General features: G+C 47.6%; 1 protein-coding gene across 1 annotated transcript; it reads right to left on the reverse strand.

Moving 5' to 3' along the window:
- Window positions 1-20,148: 20,148 nt before the first annotated feature.
- On the reverse strand, window positions 20,149-20,877 carry SOD3 (superoxide dismutase 3, extracellular). Its single transcript, XM_006899272.1, has one exon. The coding sequence runs from the start codon at window positions 20,875-20,877 to the stop codon at window positions 20,149-20,151; it is 729 nt and encodes a 242-aa protein (XP_006899334.1).
- Window positions 20,878-21,404: the final 527 nt, after the last annotated feature.

Consider the following 21,404-nt stretch of genomic DNA (forward strand, 5'->3'; position numbering starts at 1 on the left):
TTCTCTGCCCGGTTTCCTCACTGAGTGACCTTCCTGCCTCGCACCCCCATTCTCTGCCCGGTTTCCTCACTGAGTGACCTTCCTGCCTCGCACCCTCATTCTCTGCCTGGTTTCCTCACTGAGTGACCTTGCTGGCACTGAGCTGAGAACCCCCTCACCATTCACTGTGCTGAATTCTGAAGAGTGCAACGTGCAGAGAAGGAGCCTGTCTGTTGTCGAAATGCACACTTAGGGGGCCCCAAGCTGCCCTGCTTTCTCCCTGCTCTTCAGAGGTCACCCCATCCAGCAAATCTGGGGGGCTTCAGAATCAGATCACTACTGCAGATGAGATGAACCTCATCCACCCCCACTATCCACACACCCTACCGCTCCATTCACTCCTCTGTGTACCAGCTTCCCCTCCTCAGCCTCACCCTACACCGTCCCCGTGAGGCAGGGCCCTTTAGGGCAGCTGAATCGCCTGGGCCTGCAGTGACCAAAATGATGTTCCTAGTGGACGGCGCCTTAACTCAAAACACATGTTCAGTACTTCCTTGTGGGATGCCAGAACCCCACAGGGAAACAACCACATTGCGTACAATAATGATGAAAAGAGCAAGTCTTCCCTGCTCTCCCCTCAGCAGAAGCTCTGGTTCTAGACCAGGGACTCGTCTTGCGAGCTCGTTCATCACCTGAAAGGCAGGACTTAGAATAAACTCCAACACATTCCACCCTTGCCAGCGAGTCCTGGAGAGTTGGGGTGAGGGGATCACCCAGATGCCTGTGTTATTTGATGTACTGGGGGACCTTGAGTTCATGCTGGCACCTGTGTCGCCTTGACAACACCGTGTAAATACGTGTGACCCTGTCCCACCTCTGCATCCTGACCCAACGTGGCTTTTCTGTTCCACAGGCATTAAAGATAATTTTAACAATGACCTATAGTTGTCATCTGTCTATTACAGAGTCTTTTTGAGAGCTGGCAGCAGCCTCTCCCTGCTCCACCAGATAACCCTGCATTAGAATTAGAGGCAAATCATGGAAAATAGTGCCTTTGCCAGTTCACTGTAAATTGCTGGCTCACAGCTGGCAACGGCAGCTTCAGTGGTTAATAGACACTGCTCAGTAACAGGTACTTACCCTGCCTTAGATATGCTGCTGGTCAGGACACTGTCAGTTGGAAGCCTTTTAATAAATCTTAATCAATGTTGTTGTTGTTGTTAGGTGCCATCAAGTAAGACTCATAGTGACCCTATGAACAACAGAGCTGAACCCTGTCCTAGCCTGTTCCATCTTCACAATCTCCCTCACCCTTAAGCCCATTGCTGCAGTATAACTTTGTCAATCCACCTGGTTAAGGCTCTTCCTCTTCTTCACCATCCCTCCACCTTCCAAGCATGAAGACCTTTTCCAATGGATAGCCTCTCCTAGTGACGTGCCCAAAGTATGTGAGGCAAAACTTTATCATTTTTGCCTTCAAGGAGCACTCTGGCCGAAACTTCTCTAAGACTTATGTTTGTCCGTGGAATATTCAGCACTCTTCTCCAACACAATTCAAAAGTATTAATTCTCTTGTCGTCCTTAATCATTGCTTAGTTCTTCGATATATAGCAATTGACTGCAAAGACCATAACCTGAATCAGGGGCACCTTAGTCCTCAAACTGACATCATTGCTCTTCAATAATTTGGAGAAGTCCCTGACTAGACTTTCCCAAGATAATACAGCTCCTGATATCCTGAATGCTAGTAGAGTATATTGGTGGATTCAAGTAAAATGAGGTCATTGGCAGCTTCAGTCTTTTCTCCATCCATCATGATGTGGCCTATCACTCCAGCGGCTAGGATTTTTTATTTCTTGACATTGAGATGCAATCCATATTGAAGGCTACAGTGTTTAATATTCTGCAGCAAGTGCTTCAAGTCCGCCTCTCAGCAAGCAAGGGTGTTGTTGTTATGTGCCATCGAGTCATTTGCGACTCATAGCGACCCTATGTACAACAGCCCTAAACTCTGCTCTGTCCTGTGCCAGTCGCACTGTCTCCGATACACCCATCCCGATTGCCCCAGTCACTGAATCAATCTACCTCTTAGAGGGCCTTCCCCTCCTGTGCCTGCCTTTCACCCGCCCAAGCATGATGTCCCTCTCCTAGAACCGGTCCCTCCTTACATGTCTAAAGTATGTTAGACGGAGCCTCAGAATCCTTGTCTCCATGGAGCCCGTCAGTTTAACCCTCTACAGGATGAATCTGTTTGTTTTCTTAGCAGTCCCTCGTAACCTCAATAATCTTCTCCAGTACCACAGCTCAAAGTCATCAGTTCTCCTTCTGTCCTCCTTAGTCATTGTCCAATTCTGACGCATAACAAGTGATTCCAAAGACCATGGCCTGTATCAGATGCATCTTAGTCTCCATTGCTCTTCAGTACTTTGGAGAGGTCCCTAACAGCAGACTTTCCCATCACAATATGTCTTTTAATTTCCTGGCTGCTGGTGCCAAGAGTGTTGACTGTGGAGCCGAGCAAACTAAAGCTGTGAACAATCTCAATCTCTTCACCATCCATCCTGATGCTGCCAAGTGGCCCAGTGGTGAGAATCTTTGTCTTCTTGACATTGAGCCTCAATTCATATTGAAGGCTGCAGTCCTTGACCCTCTGTAGCAAGCGCTTCAGGTCCTCCTCAGTTTCAGCAAGCAGGGTTGTGTCATCTGCATAATGCAGATTGTTGTTAGATCTTCCACCAATCCTGATGCTGCATTTCTCCTCACAGAGCACCCCCACACACACACCGCCTGCCCCCCAAGCAAGGTTAGGGAAGAGAATTCTATTGCATCATAAGTTTTAAAGGTAGCACAATTCCAGGTCTGTTTCACTTAGAAACATTAATAAGTTTACAGGTTTTCATCGTTCTGCTTTTGCTGCTTCTGGTCTCATGATAGCAAGACAGCTGCAACAGCACCAGACATCACCTGTTCTCGCAGCTCTCTTCAGAGATGTAAGGAAGTTTCCCCCATGTGTGTGTATTTTCAGAGCTAGAAAATAATCCTTATCACATTTCTAAAAGTGATCACAATTGTCTAAACCCATACCTTGCAAGGAGGACGCAAAACTGTGACTGGTTGGTTAAGATTCACCCTCTGCACCACAACAAGATAAAGGTAAATAATCCAATAAAAAAATGGGCACAGGATAGAAATAAACACTTCACCAAAGAAGACCTTCAGATGGCTGACAAACACATGAAGAAATGTTCAAAATCCCTAGTTCTAAGAGAGATGCAAATCAAAACAGCTATGAGATATCATCTCACCCCAGTCAGAATAGTAAAATTTAACAGAACAGCAAGCAACAAACGCTGGCGAGGTTGTGGAGAAACTGGAACCCTTATTCACTGTTGGTGGGAGTGTAAAATGGTGCAACCACTGTGGAAGGCAATATGACACTTTCTCAAAAAGTTGCAAAGAGAGATACCATTTGACCCAGCAATTCCAATACTGGGAATATACCCTAAAGAGACCATAACTGACATCCAAGCAGATATATGCACACCATCTTTATCCCAGGTTTGTTCACAATTGCAAAGAGTTGGAAACAATCTAAGTGCCCATCAACAAACGAATAAATAGAGAAGCTGTGGTATATTCACACAATGGAATACTATGCTGCATTGAAAAACAAGGAACTCATGCAATATTATTCAAAATGGGTGACCTTGAAGGACATTATGCTGAGTGGGTGACCCTGAAGGACATTATGCTGAGTGAAATATCTCAGTCACGTAGGGATAAATACTGCATAGTGCCACTGTTGTAAAACAGGACTGACATCGGGGTTGGGGGATACTGAGAAAGATGGGCTCAATAATGTATACTGCATTGAAACAGATGAGGGAGAAAACTGTTTAAAAGGGATATGTGATTAGGTAGTTTTGTCATGACAGGAGTCCTGAGCAAAGGCTACATAGTGGAGTGGACTTGGGGGGAGGAATTGTAAAACAATGAAAGAATTTTTGTTTTACAAGAGGGTAGTGTACTACGGGGGAGGATTGGGAAGGGAGAAAAGTGCAACAATGAATAAATGGAAATCCAAAGTCCCTGTAAATTTTTATTCAAATTAATAATAAATAAAATAAAAAAGATTCAACCTCTGGATTGGAGACACATAGCCGCTGAAAAGTGAACACCAGAACAAAATAGGGGGGTTAGAGTAGATTTGCATCCTGACTCGTTTGATAACAACTCATATCTTCCTCTTTTCCTTTATCAAGTCAGAATATTATTGATGAGTGTGGAGTGGGCGTGACTTGGATGGTGTTATGAGCAATGCCATCTCATCTCTTCTCGGTGGCCCCTTGCTGACTGGCCCTGTTGATAACTGGGACATTCCTGCCTTTGCATACGTATTCAAGTGTGCCTGTCCCACCATTATTTTTACAGCAGAACAATCTGGATAAATGCAACTGACCAGTCTCTTAATAAAAATGTGTTGCAATCTGCGCACTTCCCCAAAGCGCTGTTTACCAGGTGCCTCTTGACATGGATTTTTACATATGAGGGTTTTGTTGATCTTTTAATTTTGTTAGGTGCCCTTGAATCGAGTACAACTCAGAGCAACCCTATAAACAACAGATCTGAACCCTGTCCTGTCCTCTGCCATCCTCACAACCTCTGACCACTTGAGTGCTGAAGTCACTGTGTGAGTCTTGGAATTAAGGCCCGTGAAAATGGATCAGTTTGGGTAATCAGGAATTTCTGCCCTTTACCTTCTCTGCCCGCCTTTGACATCCCCCCCACCTCATGGCCCACCGTGTTTATCTTCACCTTGAATAGCTACTTCCCAGATGCCTCTCCAGCTCCGAGGTTACTCTTGGCATTTAGCACGGTCCTTGCCGCCGGAACCTGGTCCAGGATGGCAATCTCCCACAAGCTAAATTCATTCTCCCATCAGGTCTGTCTCTGTGTCCTCCCTCCCCAAAACACAACCATCTCACCTCAGAAGCACCAACGAGGGAAAAGCCTCTGGTATCAAGCATTCACACACTAGATTGACTTGTTCAATGTGCTGTCCCTACCTAAGTATCTACACCCCAATATTCTACATGGCATAAAAATATTTCTCTCTAAATAGGTCTGTCTTGAAGAGGGTGAAACAAAGTTTCTCCTTGGAGGCTAGGATTTTGAAGCTCCCTCTCACATACTTTGGGCATGTGGCCAGGAGGGGCCAGTCCTTGGAGAAGGGAATTATGCTCGGAAGGTTGGAGGGACAGCGCAGGAGAGGAAGATGCCGGATGGGATGGGTTGATACATTGACTAGGGCAATGCGGTTAAGTGTGTTGGAGTCAGTGAGTCTGGCTCAGGACAGGCAGACCCCAGAGCTATTGTCGCTAAGGGTCTCAGGTGACTTGATGGCACAAAACAACAACAACATAGGAATGCCAGAGAGCCACCAATCAATTCTTAAGATCCTCTTTCCTTTCACTTAAAATCATAACTTGAGTCTGGACTTCTTGCTTTTCTGCTTCTCCAAAACATGAAGCTGTCCCTGGCTTCAAAGTCCGAGGGTGGCACTAATATTTTTGGGGCACCTACTAACCTGAAGCTTGGCAATCTGAATCCAACCAGCAGCTCTGCGCAAGAAAGACCTGGCAATCCGCTTCTCTAAAGATTATCCACAGGAAAACAGTATAAAGCAGTTCTCTAGCATGTGCGATCCTCTAAGAATCAGAATTGACTCAACAGCAATGTTGCTGTTGTTGTGAGGTGTTGAGTTGATGGCATGAACAGCAGATTGGAACCTCTCCTTGTCAACTGTTGTTGTTGTTGATTGCCTTCGAGTTGAGTACAACTCATAGCGACCCTATGAACAAAAGGCCTGAAGCCCCTCTATAACTATTGACATTCATCAAAGCTCAGAGAGTTTCCAGAGGCATGTTGTTTAGGAAGTGGATGCCACTCCTGCTTCTCCCCCACCTTCTACCTGCATCGCTTTTCTGCACTCTTATGTGTGAATGGATGACTTACTATTCCTCTTTGCCAAAAGGAGTAAGCCCTTTCTCCCTCACCTCTCATACGAGAAGTACTCCATGGAAACCCTTCCTGCTGATTCTGAGAAGACGCTCCCATGGCCCCAGGGAGGATGTTAAAAAGGCAAACCTCAACTCACTAGCCTTTAAAATAGTTCCTTCCTTCCTTCCTTCCTTTTTTTTTTCTTTTTATGTCTTTCTGAACAGAGAAAAATTTTTTTAAGATGCATCTGGGAGTTCAGTGGTGAATCTAATTAGAAATGAGAAGCGTGGGGGGCGCAGGAGGTTGGGGACATAAGAAATGCCTGTCTCTCGATAGTACGGTTGCTTACAAAAACAAAACAAAGCAAGTTGATACAGCATGAAGGCAATTTACAATGATGGCTACAGATGTGCTGCCTTACATAGCATCCCACTTCTTTACTAAATAAGATTTCTTTATACACACACACACACACGCACACACAGGGGATAGTGGGGGGGATAAGTTGGCACAGTCGTGAGAAGTTCGACTCACTGGAGCCCGCGTGAGCTCGAGAATATATTTTAGGATCTCAGCCAAGACCAACGGTAGCCTATTACGTTTAAAACAATTGCCTTTTCTTCTCTAAAAACCCAGCTGCTATTCTGTAGTTTTATTTAAAGAACCAAGTAACGTCTATTTATTTGCAGACGTTGCTTTATTGGATTCTGTGATCACCGTGTATCATGTCTTTCCCCCCCACCCCGTTACCTGAAATAACAATGTGGTAATTTTCCTAATGTGGATGATTAATTGTCTTTATTATTTGCGTCATTTTCTCCCTTCCACCCTCACCGCAGACTGAGCATAGAGCAATATTGCTTCGAATATGTAGCAGCTTATCGGTAGCGATCTGTCACCTACAAGACTTTGATTATAGGGTCCTCGTGAAAAATATGAAGCACGTAAAGATTTTATGCATGCAGTCAAAAAAACGTCGGATCTAAAATCAGTCGGTTTATTTCTGCAGTCTTTCAAGTTGACCAAAGCACTGACTGATTTGCTTGATTTTTTTCCCTTACATTTTTAGTATTTCTGTATATACGTGCTGTAAAGAGGGAGAAATTGCTGCAATTCTGAGAAAAAGCTTATCCTAAACATCTAAAGATAGCACTTCTAATTATTGTCTACATTGTGTTTAAACCGTGCAAACTTGAACATTCTTCTCACTTTACCAGCTGTGACTAGGTAAGGCCATTGCATCAAACGCTTCTAATTTTACAGAAAGAAATCAAAACAAGCGTGTGTTTAAGTCCCAGTGACAAATGCAAACCCTCTGAGTCAAATAGGCAAACTGATTAGCAAGCTGGCTGGGAAGTCAAAACAGCAAATATAAGGAGATTAACAAAATAGGTCTGTGAGATGAAGGAAGTAAAAATAGCCCCAGAGGCCAAGTGGGGTCCAAGCGAGTGGCTTGGGTGGCACGCAGTGTTCTGAGCGGAGATGCAGATGCTGGCCCGTGTGACCCACTTCATCCCCTCCTCTCGAGTCCTCTGTCCTAGAGCTGAGATCACAGAGTTCCTACCACCCGCCTGTTCAATGGGGACAAAAATCCTTTTTCTAGACCAAAAGGGTGCTTGATTTCTCCTCATTATGTGACACTCAGTACCTCACTAGCTCCCAGTCACTATCAAGTCTGCTGTGGGCCAGAGTAGACTTATACAGTGAAGGGTCTTTCAAGGATTGGTCATCTAGAAGTAGAGTATCAGGCCTTTCTTCCAAAGCACCCCTGGAGAGACCTGAACTGCCAGTTGCACAGGTAAGAGCCTGCTACATGAAACTATTTGCACCACTCAGCAACTCCCACTCCCTTACAAGGTGGTTGTTGTTGTTGGGTTCCATCGAATATTGAGTGCCACTCATCGCAATCCTATAAACAATAGATCTGAACCCTGTCATATCCTCTGCCTCCTCCTCATCTCTGACACACGTGAGCCCACTGCTGCAGTCACTGTATCAATCTGCCTGGTTGAAGGTCTTCCTCTCTTTCGCTGTCCCTCCACTTTCCCAAGAATGTTGTCTCTTTCCAAGGAATAGCTTCTTCTAGCAACATACCCAGATGTGTGAGACGAAGCTTCACTGTCTTTGTCTCCAAGGAGCGCTCTGGCTGTACTTTTCTCAAGACCTATCTGTTCTTTAGGCAGTTCACAGGATACTTTACAAGTTAGCTCAACCCATTAACCTGATTTATTACTGCCAAGTCCATTCCCACTCACAGCAACCCTCCATCAGGTTCCCAGGATGGAAATCTTAGCAGGAGGAGACTACCCATCTTTCTCTCCAACAGCTGCTGGTGAGTTTAAAGTGCTGGAGCCATGAGGCCTTTAGGTTAGCCAGAGCTCAATTCATTCCATCAACCCCACTCAGAACTGACTCACAGTTGACCTTTCTATGGGTTTTTGGAGTCTGGAAATAGCATGGAGGGCACTGATGGCCCAGTGACAAGGAGACGTGTTGCCAACCCAAAAGCACGCAGTTCCAATCCACCAGCTGCTCCATGGGAGAAAATGGGCAATCTCCTCCCGTGTGATTTACAGCCTCTGAGACCTTCTGGAGGGTCAGCTAGAGGTTCCAACTAGACAGTATATAGCAACAATGACAACAACGAAATAGCATGGGAGGCATCTGCCCATCTTTCTTCCACAAAGCCACTGTGGATTTGAACCGCCAGAGATGCATCACCTTTGAGTGAGCGATGCAATTCCCTAAGCACTAGTCCACCAGAGTTCTCTAGCCCAGTTTATTAGTAGGAAGCAACTTTTGACTTTGAGCTGTGGTGTTGCAGAAGAGCACTGGATATCCCATGGACGACCAAGAGGACAAACAGATATGTCTTGGAGAGGGTGCAGCTGGAGGGCTCTTTGGAGGCAAGAATGATGAGGCTTCACCTCACATACTTTTGGCATGTTGCTAGGAGGGGCTATTAGTTGGAGAAGGACATGATGCTGGGAAGGTTGGAGGGTCAGCGAAGGAGAGGAAGACTCTCCGTCAGATGCATTGACACAGTGACTGTTGCAATGGGCTCTAATGTGTCAGGAAGTGTGAGGATGGCACAGGGTAGGAGAGGGTTCAGATCTTTTGTTCATAGAGTAACTATGAGTCATACTCGATAGCACCTAAAGACAAGAAGCAACTTTTTCTTTAACCATCATAATTAATTAGAGTTAACGTCTTGATCTTCTGATGCATATGCTATGCTATGAACTCCTCATGAACACCCTTGAACTTTCAAACCAATCCCATAAAATGGTTTCACTTTATACATGAAGAAACTCAAGCTCAGAGAGGTTAAGTGACTTGCTCAGATCATACAGCTCACGAGAGGCAGTGTGGGGGCTCAGACTTGCCTTTCTCTCTGAGCTTGAGCTCTTGACCACCATGCCCTCCTTAACCTTCACGAGTCTCTGTGGTCTCCGTGGTTGATTATAACTCATGGTGACCCCATGTGTATCAGAGAACACACTTCATAGGGTTTTCACTGCTGTGACTTTTGGGAAGCAGATCACTAGGCCTTCTCTTTGACGTGCTTGTTTGGAGGTGGTGAGTGGGTTGGAACCACCAACATTTTCGTTTTCATTTCAGTATTTTGCATTTATACTACCCAGGGATTTCTTTTCACGTTAGCCATACATCCTTGTTGTTGAGTTGATTCCTGCTCGTAGTCACCCCGAAGGACAGGGAAGAACTTCCTCCTTGAGTTTCTGAGGCTGATGTCTTTAGTAGACTTCCATATCTTCCCACTAAGGAGCAGGTGGTGATTTCGAAGTCCCTACCTTCTGGTCAGTGACTGAGAGCTTTAGTCACAACACTATGAACAAACTGTGATCCGTCGTCCTATTGTTTCTCTCTCCCTCAAGCCATAGTCTTCTCAGTTGTTGGCTATGCATCAGAGAGCTGGACAATGACTAAGGATGGCAGAGGAAGAATCAATGCCTTTGAGTTGTGGTGCTGGAGAAGAGCATTGAATACCCAATGGACTGCCTAGAGAACAAACAGTTCTGCCTTGGAGAGGGGGGAGCCGTGGTGCTCCTCCAAGGCAAGGATGGTGAAACTCCACCTGACTTTCTTCAGGAATGTTGTCAGGCGAGGTCAGACCTTGGAGAAGGTCATTATACTTGGAAGGGTCAGCGCAGGAGAGGAGGATCCTGAATGAGACGGATTGACATTGTGACTGTGACAACGGGGTCAGATATGCTGCAGATGGTGAGGTTGGCTCAGGATAGGGCAGAGTTCATAACTACTGTGAATCATAGTTGACTCAATGGCACTTAACAATAACAACAAATGACTTCCTTTCTCGGTTCTGTGTAACCCCTAAAACAGTTTACCATTTCCATTGTTATTCACTGGCAGTATAGAAATGGGGGTGACCACGCCCAGAAATACTCCCTGTTACTGGTGCCAGAGAAAGTCAGCAGGGTAGAAGCTACATGACAGGGAGACACAACTCCTCTATCAACTGGATCAAACGTTGAACAAGACAATACGATGTGTTTTCAGAATGGGGTGGAAATTGCAGATCTCTCTGGTTAGAATGAAGATTTCCTGTGGCAGAGAAGAAGGTGATGGCGAACTGTGGATCAACTGCTTCCTGACCCAGAGGATGTGGTGCGGTTTAGGAAGGGGCTTAACAAGACTCACTATGATTGTTAAGTCTGCCCTCATGACACAGCCCCAGGAAAACAGGAATAAGAACCTTATGTTGAAATGTTGTTGTACTTGTTATGTGCCGTTGAGTCGCTTGCGACTCATAGCAACCCTATGTACAACAGCCATAAACCCTGCTCTATCCTGTGCCAATCGCACCATCTCTGATACACCCATCCCGATTACCCCAGTCACTGAATCAATCCACCTCATAGGGGGCCTTCCCCTTCTGCGCTGTCCCTCCACCCTACCAAGCAAGATGTCCCTCTCCAAGGACCTGTTCCTCCTTGCAACATGTCCAATGTATGTTAGACGGAGCCTCAGAATCCTTGCCTCCAAGGAGCAGCCTGGTTTGACCCTTTCCAGGATGAATCTATTTTCCCAGCAGTCCACGGTACATTCAGTACTCTTCTCCAGCACCACAGCTCAAAGGCATCAATTCTCCTTCTATCCTCCTTACTCATTGTCCAGCTCTCTGATGCATAACAAGTGATTGCGAAGACCATGGCCTGTATCAGATGCACCTTAGTCTCCAAAGAGACACCATTGCTCTTCAGTACTTTGGAGAAGTCCCTAACAGCAGACTTTCCCATGGCAATACATCTTCTAATTTCCTGGCTACTGGTGCCAAGACTGTTGACTGTGGAGCCAAGCAAACTGAAGCTGTGAAGAATCTCAATCTCTTCACCATCCACACACACATTGAAATAAGGCTTGGAAATAAAAGGCTAATGCTTGCTGTGAAGGCAGTGAAGAAAGAAAGTGCCAGTTAAGAGGAACTGCTGTGGTGATTGTTACTTGCCATGGAGACAACTGCAATCCTAAGTACAGCAAGAGGCAATGCTTCCCAATCCTGTGCCATGCTCACATCTCCGCCATGCTCAGCCCATTGTTGCTGTCACTGCATCAATCCATCTCGCTGAGATGTCTCTCCTTTGTTGGCCCTCTGTTTTTCCAACCACTTGGCCAACTGACTGGAAGAGATCTATATTTGTTCCCATTCCAAAGAAAGGTGACCCAACTGAGTGTGGAAACTACAGAACAGTGTCATTGATTTCACATGCAAGCAAGATTCTACTGAAGATCATCCAAAAACGATTAGAACAGCACATCAGCAGAGAACTGCCGGAAGTCCAGGCTGGGTTTAGAAGGGGTCGTGGTACTTGGGATATCATTGCTGATGTTAGATGGATCTTGGCTGAAAGCAGGGAACACCAGAAGAATGTCTATCTCTGTTTCATTGATTATGCAAAGGCATTTGACTGTGTGGATCATAACAAACTGTGGCTGACTCTGAGAAGAATGGGAATCCCAGAACATTTAATTGTGCTAATACGAAACCTATACTTGGACCAAGAGGCAGTAGTCAGAACAGAGCAGGGTAACACTGCATGGTTCAAAATTGGGAAGGGTGTACGCCAGGGATGCATCCTGTCTCCATACCTTTTCAACATGTATGCAGAGCAGATTATCCGAGAGGCTGGGCTCTATGAGGAGAATTGTGGCATCAGGATTGGTGGAAGATCTATTAACAATCTGCGTTATGCAGATGACACAACCCTGCTTGCTGAAACTGAGGGGGACCTCATGCACTTGCTGCGAAGGGTCAAGGACGGCAGCCTTCAGTATGGACTAAGGCTCAATGTCAAGAAGACTAAGATTCTCGCCACTGGACCAATTAGCAGTGTCAGGATGGATGACAAAGAGATTGAGAGTGTTCATAGCTTCAGTTTGCTCGGCTCCACAGTCAACACTCTTGGTACCAGCAGTCAGGAAATCAAAAAGCGTATCGCAATGGGAAAGTCTGCTGTTAGGGACCTCTCAAAGGTACTCAGGAGCAACAGTGTCTCTCTGGAGACTAAGGTGCGCCTGATACAGGTCATGGTATTTGCAATCGCTTGTTATGCATCAGAGAGTTGGACAATGACTACGGAGGACAGAAGGAGAGTGGATGCTTTTGAGCTGTGGTGCTGGAGAAGGGTACTGAATGTACCATGGACTGCCAGGAAAACAAACAGATTCATCTTGGAGAGGTTTAAACCAAGGTACTCCTTGGAGGCAAGGATTCTGGGGCTTCGTCTGACATACTTTGGACATGTTGCCAGGAGGGACGGGTCCTTGGAGAGGGACATCATGCTTGGGAGGGTGGAGGGACAGCGCAGGAGGGGAAGACCCTCTATGAGATGGATTGATTCGGTGACTGGGGTAATAGGGATGGGTGTGTCAGAGGCGGTGCGGTTGGCGCAGGATAGAGCAGGGTTTAGAGCTGTTGTGCATAGGGTCGTAGTCGGAAACGACTCGACGGCACATAACAACAACAACAACGATTTGTTTTTTCAGGAAGTGTGTACGTTACAAAGTTAGGGCGTCATAATGAACCGTCTCATAAGGTACATTAAGGGAAGGGGAGTCTTCCTTGGAGCTGGATGACCCCTCTTAATGACAGTGGCCCAAGGCCAAATGCCAAAGCCACTGCCATCCAGTCGATTCTAACTCAAAGCAAACCCTACAGGACAGAGAAGAATAGCTCCACAGGTTATGTAAGGCTGGAAGTCAATATTGAAGGAGACTGCCTCCTCTTTCAATTAGTGGATTAAAAAATGTCACCAGTCAGTATCTCAGTGCTTAACCCACAGTGCCACCAGCTTCATTCAGTCGGTTGCATACAAGTACATTAACCAGTAAAGGAAGGCTTAAGGGAATTGCATCTTCAGCAAACTGACAGCAGTCATTGGAAGTTGTTGTTCTTAGCTACCGTCAGTCAAGCTATGACTTATGACTCCATGAACAACAGATCAGAACCCTGCCCCATCAGCAGCACCCTCACAATCTCCGCCATGCTCAAGTTCAGGGGCACAGTCACTATGTCAATCCATCTCGTTGAGGGTTTTCTTCTCTTTGACTGAGAAGAGGAGATAGGAAACTTAGGGGATGGTGAGGTTATGATACCAGGAAGAGATGAGAAGGGTTAGGGCTGCACTACTCAGTGCATCAATGGCACCAAATGGCACCGTGTAGAAACTGTTGGATTGGTATGTATTCTGCTGTGTTTATTTTACACACTACAACGCATGATAATAGAAGGAAAAATTCTCATTGTCATGAGTTAGAACAGATTCCCAGAGTTGTAAATTACATGAGAAGAGATTGTCCATGTTTCTTCCAAGGGGCTACTGGTGGATTTGAAAGGCATGAGCTTTGCGTTAATAGTGGTCAGAAGCTGCCCTCTGACCCCAAAGTCTCGTAATTCAAGTTCACCAACTGCTTCACCTGAGAAGGATGCGCAATCTCCTCTCACGCAATTTACTGCCTCTGAAAAACCTGTTGGAGGGTCAGCTATGAGTTAGTTCTAACTCAACAGGCACAAAACAACATCTCCCATAGAGTCGAGTCGCTTGTGACTCATGGAGACTCTATGTACAACAGCCCTAAACTCTGCTCTGTCCTGTGCCAATCGCACTGCCTCTGACACCCATCCCGATTACCCCAGTCACTGAATCAATCCACCTCATAGAGGGCCTTCCCCTCCTGCGCTGTCCCTCCACCCTCCCAAGCATGATGTCTCTCTCCAAGGACCAGTCCCTCCTTACAACATGTCCAAAGTATATCAGACAAAGCCCCAGAATCCTTGCCTCCAAGAAGCAGCCTGGTTTAACCCTCTCCAGGATGAATCGGTTTTCTTGGCAATCCATGGTACATTCAGTACTCTTCTCCAGCACCACAGCTCAAAGGCATCAGTTCTCCTTCTATCCTCCCTAGTCATTATCCAACTCTCTGAAGCATAACAAGTGACTGTAAAGACCATAGCCTGTAGCAGATGCACCTTAGTCTCCAGAGTGACACCATTGCTCTTCGGTACCCTGGAGAGGTCTCTAACATCGGACTTTCCCATTGCAATACATTTTTTGATGTCCTGTCTTCTGGTGCCAAGAGTATTGACCATGGAGCCAAGCAGACTAAAGTTGTTAACAATCTCAATCTCTTCACCATCCATACTGATGCTGCCAATTGGTCCAGTGATGAGAATCTTTGTTTTCTTGACATTGAGCCTCAATCCACACTGAAGGCCGCAGTCCTTGACCCTCTGCAGCAAGTGCATGAGGTCCTCTCAGTTTCAGCAAGCAGGGTTGTGTCATCTGCATAATGCAGAGTGTTAATAGATCTTCCACCAATCCTGATGCCACACTTCTCCTCATAGAGCCCAGCCTCTCAGATAATCTGTTCTCCATAAAGGTTGAAAAGGAAATAAGACACATCCCTGGCGTACACCTTTCCCAATTTTGAACCATGCAGTGTTTCCCTGCTCTGTTCTGACGACTGCCTCTTGGACCAAGTATAGGTTTTGCATTAGCACGATCAAGGGTTCTGGGATTTCCATTCTTCTCAGAAGCAGCCATAATTTGTTGTGATCCACACAGTCAAACACCTTTGCATAATCAATGAAACACAGATATACTTTCTTCTGGTATTCCTTGCTTTCAGTTAAGATCCATCTAACATCAGCTACAATATCCCTAGTACCACGACCCCTTCTAAACCCAGCCTGGACTTCTGGAAGTTCTCTGCTGATGTGCTGTTCCAGTCATTTTTGGATAACCTTCAGTAGGATCTTGCTTGCATGTGAAATCAACGATATTGTTCTATAGTTTCCACACTCTGTTGGGTCACCTTTCTTTGGAATGGGAACAAATATAGATCTCTTCCAGTCAGTTGGCCAAGTGGTTGTTCTCCAGATTTCTAAACTCAAAGAAAGGTTAAAAAAAAAGTAATGGGGGCAGTGGGCGGCAGTTGGATTTAGTGCACAGAGGAGCCAAAGGGGTCTGTGAAAGTGTCTCTTCAGCTTTGCCTGGGGGTGATGGAGAGGAGCTGTGGTGGCTTAGTGGTAGGGATTAACAACCAAAAGTGGTGGTGGTAGTTGTTATGTGCTGTCAAGTCGCCTGCAACTCATAGCGACCCTGAGTACAACAGCCCTGAAGCCTGCCCTGTCCTGAGCCAGTCTCACTGACCCCGACACACTCACCCCATTATCCCAGTTACCATATCAAACTACCCCATCTGGGGCCTTCCTTTTCTGTGCTGTCCCTACACCCTTCCAATCGTGATGTCTTTCTCCAAGGACTGGGGGGGGGGGGGGGGGGGGGCGGGTGGGAATAGGGAAGTATGTGAAACGGAGCTTCAGAATCCTAGGTTCCAAGGAGAAACTTGGTTTCCCCCTCTCTAGGTCAGACCTATTTGTTCCCTTGGCAGTCCACGGTATGTGCAATAATAATCTTCTCTGTCACCATGAGTCAAAGGCATCTGTTCTTCTTCCAACACCCGCAGTCACTGTCCAGCTCTCTGACGCATGAGGTTCAAATCCACCAGCTCCTTACAGGAGGAAAATGGACAATCTGCCCCCATTCAATTAACTACCTCTGAAAACTTGCTGTAGGGTCAGTTAGAGGTCCATTCTGACGCAATAGTACACAATAACAACAACAAGGAGGAGCTCAGAGAAGTGCAGAAAGAAAATGAGAACCCAAGAAAAGCAACGAAAGAGAACCACCAACTTCCTTCTGAAAAATAAATGCACATATCCTAGTTGACCACGGCCCTGAAACAATTTACAATCTGGGCAGCGGAGCAGAAGGTGGGATGTTTGGCATTTGAGTCCCCAGCCTTCTGCGTTCCTGTGTAATCGTGGCTTCATTTCCACTTTTAATTGTGGGGCTGAGAAGCTTCTGCGTTTGAGATCTGCGTATTTAAAGACACGTCAATGCCCTTCCGTGCCGGTGTCAGCGGTTCATGTTAGTGTCTCGGACCAGCCAGGACCAGTTGGTGGAGCACAGGCACCAGGCAATGTGGGCTTTCTCTCCCGTTGTCACTTGGGTTCAAGGAAAGATTTTAAAATAACCAGTTAAGTCCTCGCTAGGGGTAAAAATAACCACTGGGGACAGGTTTCTGGCTGAGGCTCAGTTTGAGTCACTGCCTCATGAATCGGGGAGGGCATTGGAAACCGCCTCAAGGAGAGAAGAAAAATAAACCCAAGCCCTACTGATTGCCATGGAGTCATCCCAACTCCTGCTGGCCCTGTGTGCATCAGAGCAGAACTGGGCTCCGGAAGGTTTTCAGTGACTCTTTGGGGTTGGAAGTACATTATCAGGTTTAATTTTCAATGGCACCTCCAGGTGGACTTGAACTTCCAACCCTTCAGTTAGTCACAGAGGGTCTTAACCATTTGTACCACCCAGGAACTCAACTCAATTAATTGTCATCAAGTTGGAACTGACTCATCGCTGACCAGCCGGCAGGTTTTCTGAGGCTGTAAATCACATTGGGGGAGAATGCCCATCTTTTTCCCAAAGAGCCTCTGGTGGATTCGAACTACTGGAGAGATGTCTTTAGGTCAACAAAGCAACTTCTATGGAGCACATTGCCAGAACTCTCCAGAGATTCAGCCAACCTCAAAGAAACCAAGGTGGGCAGACCACACCCAAGCAGTGAGTGCGCCTCAGAAAAGCAGAAACAAAACCAGAAACTCAGGCCAGTCAATTCATCAATCACTTCTGACTGGGGCCAACTCCATGCATGCAGTGTAGTAGTGCTCCCTGCAGGGTTGGTTGCATGACTGTTCTTTTTAGGAAGTAGATTGCCAGGCCTTACTTCCAAGGCACCTCTGGACAAGTTCTAACTTCAATCTTCAGTTTGTTGTTGTTGTTGAGTACCATCAAATCAGAACCTAGCCTTAGGTGTCCCTCCAGAGGGTGTCCAGAAGCAGCCAGTGTACTGGAGGAGATGGCCCATCTTTCTCCCATGGAGCAACTGGAAGATTTGAACTATGTATCTTTGGGTTGGCAGCAAAATTCCTAAACCCTCAAGGGAACTAACCCAGTGGGTTACAAAGTTATTACTAACACATTTATTGGTAAAACAAAGATGTGTGGTGCCCAAGGCTATTCTAGTCTGCACACAGATCGTAATTTTCAGAAGGATTAAGAATTTAGCCATCTTTGTTCTCCATTACTTTGAACTGTCTTTTTGTGATTTTGTAATGCCCGAAGTTGTGGGGACCTTGGGTAAGCCCAGATGCCAACATCAATGACCCACCCTGTAACCTCCCCACTCATGCTGAGTCCATTACTTGGCCATCTAGGATGTGGGTATAAGGCTCCACTTTGAGGTAGAGGCTAGTAACCACAGACTGAGATGGCTAGGCACGCTCATTCCCTCTCAAGCCAGCAGCAGAATCACGGGAAAAGTTTATTGTTGATAGAGTTTCTACAGACAGCTTGCAGATGTGAATAGCTGACGTTTTGATTACCAGTCCAGTGGTTAATCACTGTGCCAGCAGGCTCCTACAGAATCATTCAGGGAAGTTAAAAACAAACAAACAGGGGGTGACCCTGGAGGACATTATGCTGAGTGAAATATCTCAGTCACGTAGGGACAAATACTGCATAGTGCCACTGTTGTAAAACAGGACTGACATCGAGGTTGAGGGGCAGACTGAGAAAGATGGGAAAAATAATGTATACTGCATTGAAACAGATGAGGGAGAAACCTGTTTAAAAGGGATATGTGATTAGGTATTACTGTCATGACAGGAGTCCAGAAGGAAGGCTGCAGGAGTGGACCTGGGGGGAAGGATTTTAAAACAACTGAAGAATTTTACTTTTCAAAGAGAAGAGTGTACTGGGTGGGGAGGGGTGGGCAGGGAGAAAAGTGCAACAATGAATGAATGGAAATCCAAAGTCTCTGTAAACGTTCATTAAAATTAATAATAATAAAAAAATTTCAAAAAAACAAATCCAGCAAACAAACACATTTTAAAAGCCAACTTCCCTGTTTAAGTCGTGGTATAAAAAAAATTGTTAAAGTTTTGGCATTTCACAGCTTAATCAGGGAAATAAATTTTTTGTTGTTGTTGTTGTTGGTTTGATTTTTAACGTCCCTGGATGACTCCGCAGAAGCCCTACTGGCGCAGTGATATAGCCCTCAGATGCTATTAAAAAAGTAAGCTGTTTGAATCCACCCTCCAGAAATGTGACAGTTGGCTTCCGATAAAGATCAACAGCCTTTGTAATGGGGCCGTTCTGCTGTCCTCGGGGGTCACCAGAAATCATGATTCTTCAGGCCATAGTGGGCTTGGTGTGGCGTCTGAAAGGTTCATCTTGTGGAAAACACGGAGGCTCAACACTGGTTTCAGTAAACTGGTGGGTTTGGGAGGAGGAAGGGTGTGAAAGGAAAGGCCATTCTACAGAGATTTGGAAAATATCTTTGACATCTCCAAAGAAAATATCCTCGCCCAAAAGAGAAGCTTTAAACAAAACAAGTGACCGAGCTCTGGCGCAGGACTAGATTGCTGAGTTTTTAATACGCCAACACCAGATTGCAAAATATCCCCCAAAGGCGCAGCTTTCTCGTCTGGTATGGGAAACAGTCGAGGGGGAGGGGGAGGGGCGCCTAATCCGGGCTGCAGGGAGGCTGTGGCCCCAGGTGTCTGGTGATGTGGAGAAAGGGGACCCTAGGGAGCCTTGAGAGCTGTCTTAGGGCACCTAGAAGGAAACAAAACGCAAATGGAGGGGGAAGGAGTCCTCTGGGCAGACTGAGGTCCTGGGTCCTGGAGTCGGGTAGACAGGAAATTCAGGGAGTCTTGGGGCCCTCAAAGAGAAACAGGGTATTGAACTAGCCTTGGACTCTCTGGGTATCCAGGGTGTTAAGTGGAAGCTCAGGATGGAGGAGTGTCTCAACATACTCGGGAGAAGGAATGGAATGTTCGGTCTCAGCCACAGCAAAAAAGGGGACCTCAGGGTTGAAGGTGTCAGAGGGGTCTCCAGGAGCAGTACAGGATTCAAAGCAGACGGAAAGTACCAGGGGCAGAGTCTGAGGCTTGGGGAAGGGTGGAAGAAGCAACTGTGAAGTGAAGGAAATCTGTGCGCCTCGGGGGTCTCTGAGCGCGTGCGCTGTTGCGAGGGGCGTGACTCAGGGCAGAGGGAGGTCGCAGTGGGCAGTGTCTTAGGGCTTGAAGAGGGTCGGTCTCTACGCACAGAGGAGTGGAGAGGTCATCAAAGCAGAGGGAGGTCTCAGGTCTTGGAAAGGTTTCAGAGCACGGAGGTCTCACTCTGGGCGGGGCGTAAAGAAGGTCGGAGGAACACGTGGGGAGGGGCAGTCAAGGCAGAAGGAGGTCTATGTGCCGTGAAGGGTCGCAAGGTGGAGGGTTTCTCAGGGCACATGTAGAACAGGGTGTGGAGAGGGTCTGGGGCGCACGTGGGGATGAGTAGCCAAGGCAGAGAGAGTTTTCGGTGCAGGGAGGGGGTCTTAAAGTGTGGAGAGAATGTGGGGCGCAAATGGGGCATAGGGAGGGTCTCAGGGCGCACTTGTGGCGGGGCATGGCGTGGAGAGTCTCGGGGTGCATGTGGGGCGGGGCCGTCAAGGCAGAAGGTCTGGGTGCAGGGCCTTGGGCGCAAGGAGGGGACATCTCCGATCGGTGCGGTGCCCTGGTGCTCAGGCGGCCTTGCACTCGCTGTCTCGCCGCCGCTTCCTGCGCTCTGCGCTCTGGCGCGCCCACGGCTCGGGCCCGCACACGCCCACCACGCAGCAGGCCAGCCGCGCGCCCGCGTTGCCGTTCTCCACACTGGCCTGATTGCCGCCGCGGCCCAGGTCGTCCTCGCCCGCATGGACCACCACGGCGCGGCCCAGGATGGAGTGGGGCCCGGCCAGCGAGGCGGCCAGGCCGGCGCGGTACTTCCAGAGGTGGCCGTCGCGCACCAAGAAGTTGCCAAAGTCGCCCGGATGCTGCGGGTGCTGCACACCCAGTGGGTTGTAGTGGGGCCCGGTGGCCCCGCAGCCCTGGCTCACGTCCCCGAACTGGTGCACGTGGATGGCGCGGCTGGAGCCGTTGGCGTCGTCGCCGAAGCCCTCCAGGTCAAAGAAGGCCTCGAGCTTGCCGCCCAGGGCCAGCTGCCGGAAGAGGACGAGGCCAGTGATGCGGGGTTGCGCGGGGTCCAGCGACGCAGACGGCTGCACGTGGCAGGCGGCATGGAGCCCACTGTCCGGCCATCCTTCCCGCGCCCCCTCCTGGGTCAGCTCCCGCCACAGATCCGTCACTTTGGCGTGCATGTCGTGGATTTGCTCTGCGGTGTTGGCTTCCATATCCACCGCACCGGCATACTCAGTAGCATCCGCGGAGGCGCGGGCCGCCAGCAGCAGGCAGGAACACAGCAGCGCCAGCATGGCCCAGCCGGACACCTGCGGCGCCCCGCGGGCAGGGAAGGAGACAGGCTTTGTCACTAGGAGCTTGGAATCTCCGGAATGCCAACGTCATCACATCCACCCTCACCCGCTTCCCTCCCGTTTCTTTAGGGCTCAGGGGTGGCCTAGTGGGTAGGGAGTTGTGCTGCCAACCCAAAGGCAACGAGTGTGAATCCACCCTTTGCTCCTGGGGAGAATTACTACCTCAGAAAACCCGTTAGTGTCAGTTAGAAGTCGGTTCCAGTTGACAGCAGTAAGTTGACTTTGGGGTTAGGGGGTTTGTGAGACTCTGTAAACGTTGTGTTTTAGCTGCTTTTGCTGCCAAATGGATGAGACACATCCTAACTTTCAAGACTAGCTCTGAAAGGACTCCTTCACGATTAAATGTTCCGTAATTAGAACCTTCAGTGGCTGCCTTTACCGGTAGGATCTAGTTCAATCTCCATAGCTAAGGGGGGGGGGTGTCTCAGGAGGCATGGGAGTGGTGTCGTGGCCCTGAAAGTCCTTCC

This window comes from Elephantulus edwardii, unplaced genomic scaffold, assembly GCF_000299155.1.
Source record: "Elephantulus edwardii isolate Elephantulus edwardi_28Jun2011 unplaced genomic scaffold, EleEdw1.0 scaffold00251, whole genome shotgun sequence".
NCBI classification, from domain to species: domain Eukaryota; kingdom Metazoa; phylum Chordata; class Mammalia; order Macroscelidea; family Macroscelididae; genus Elephantulus; species Elephantulus edwardii.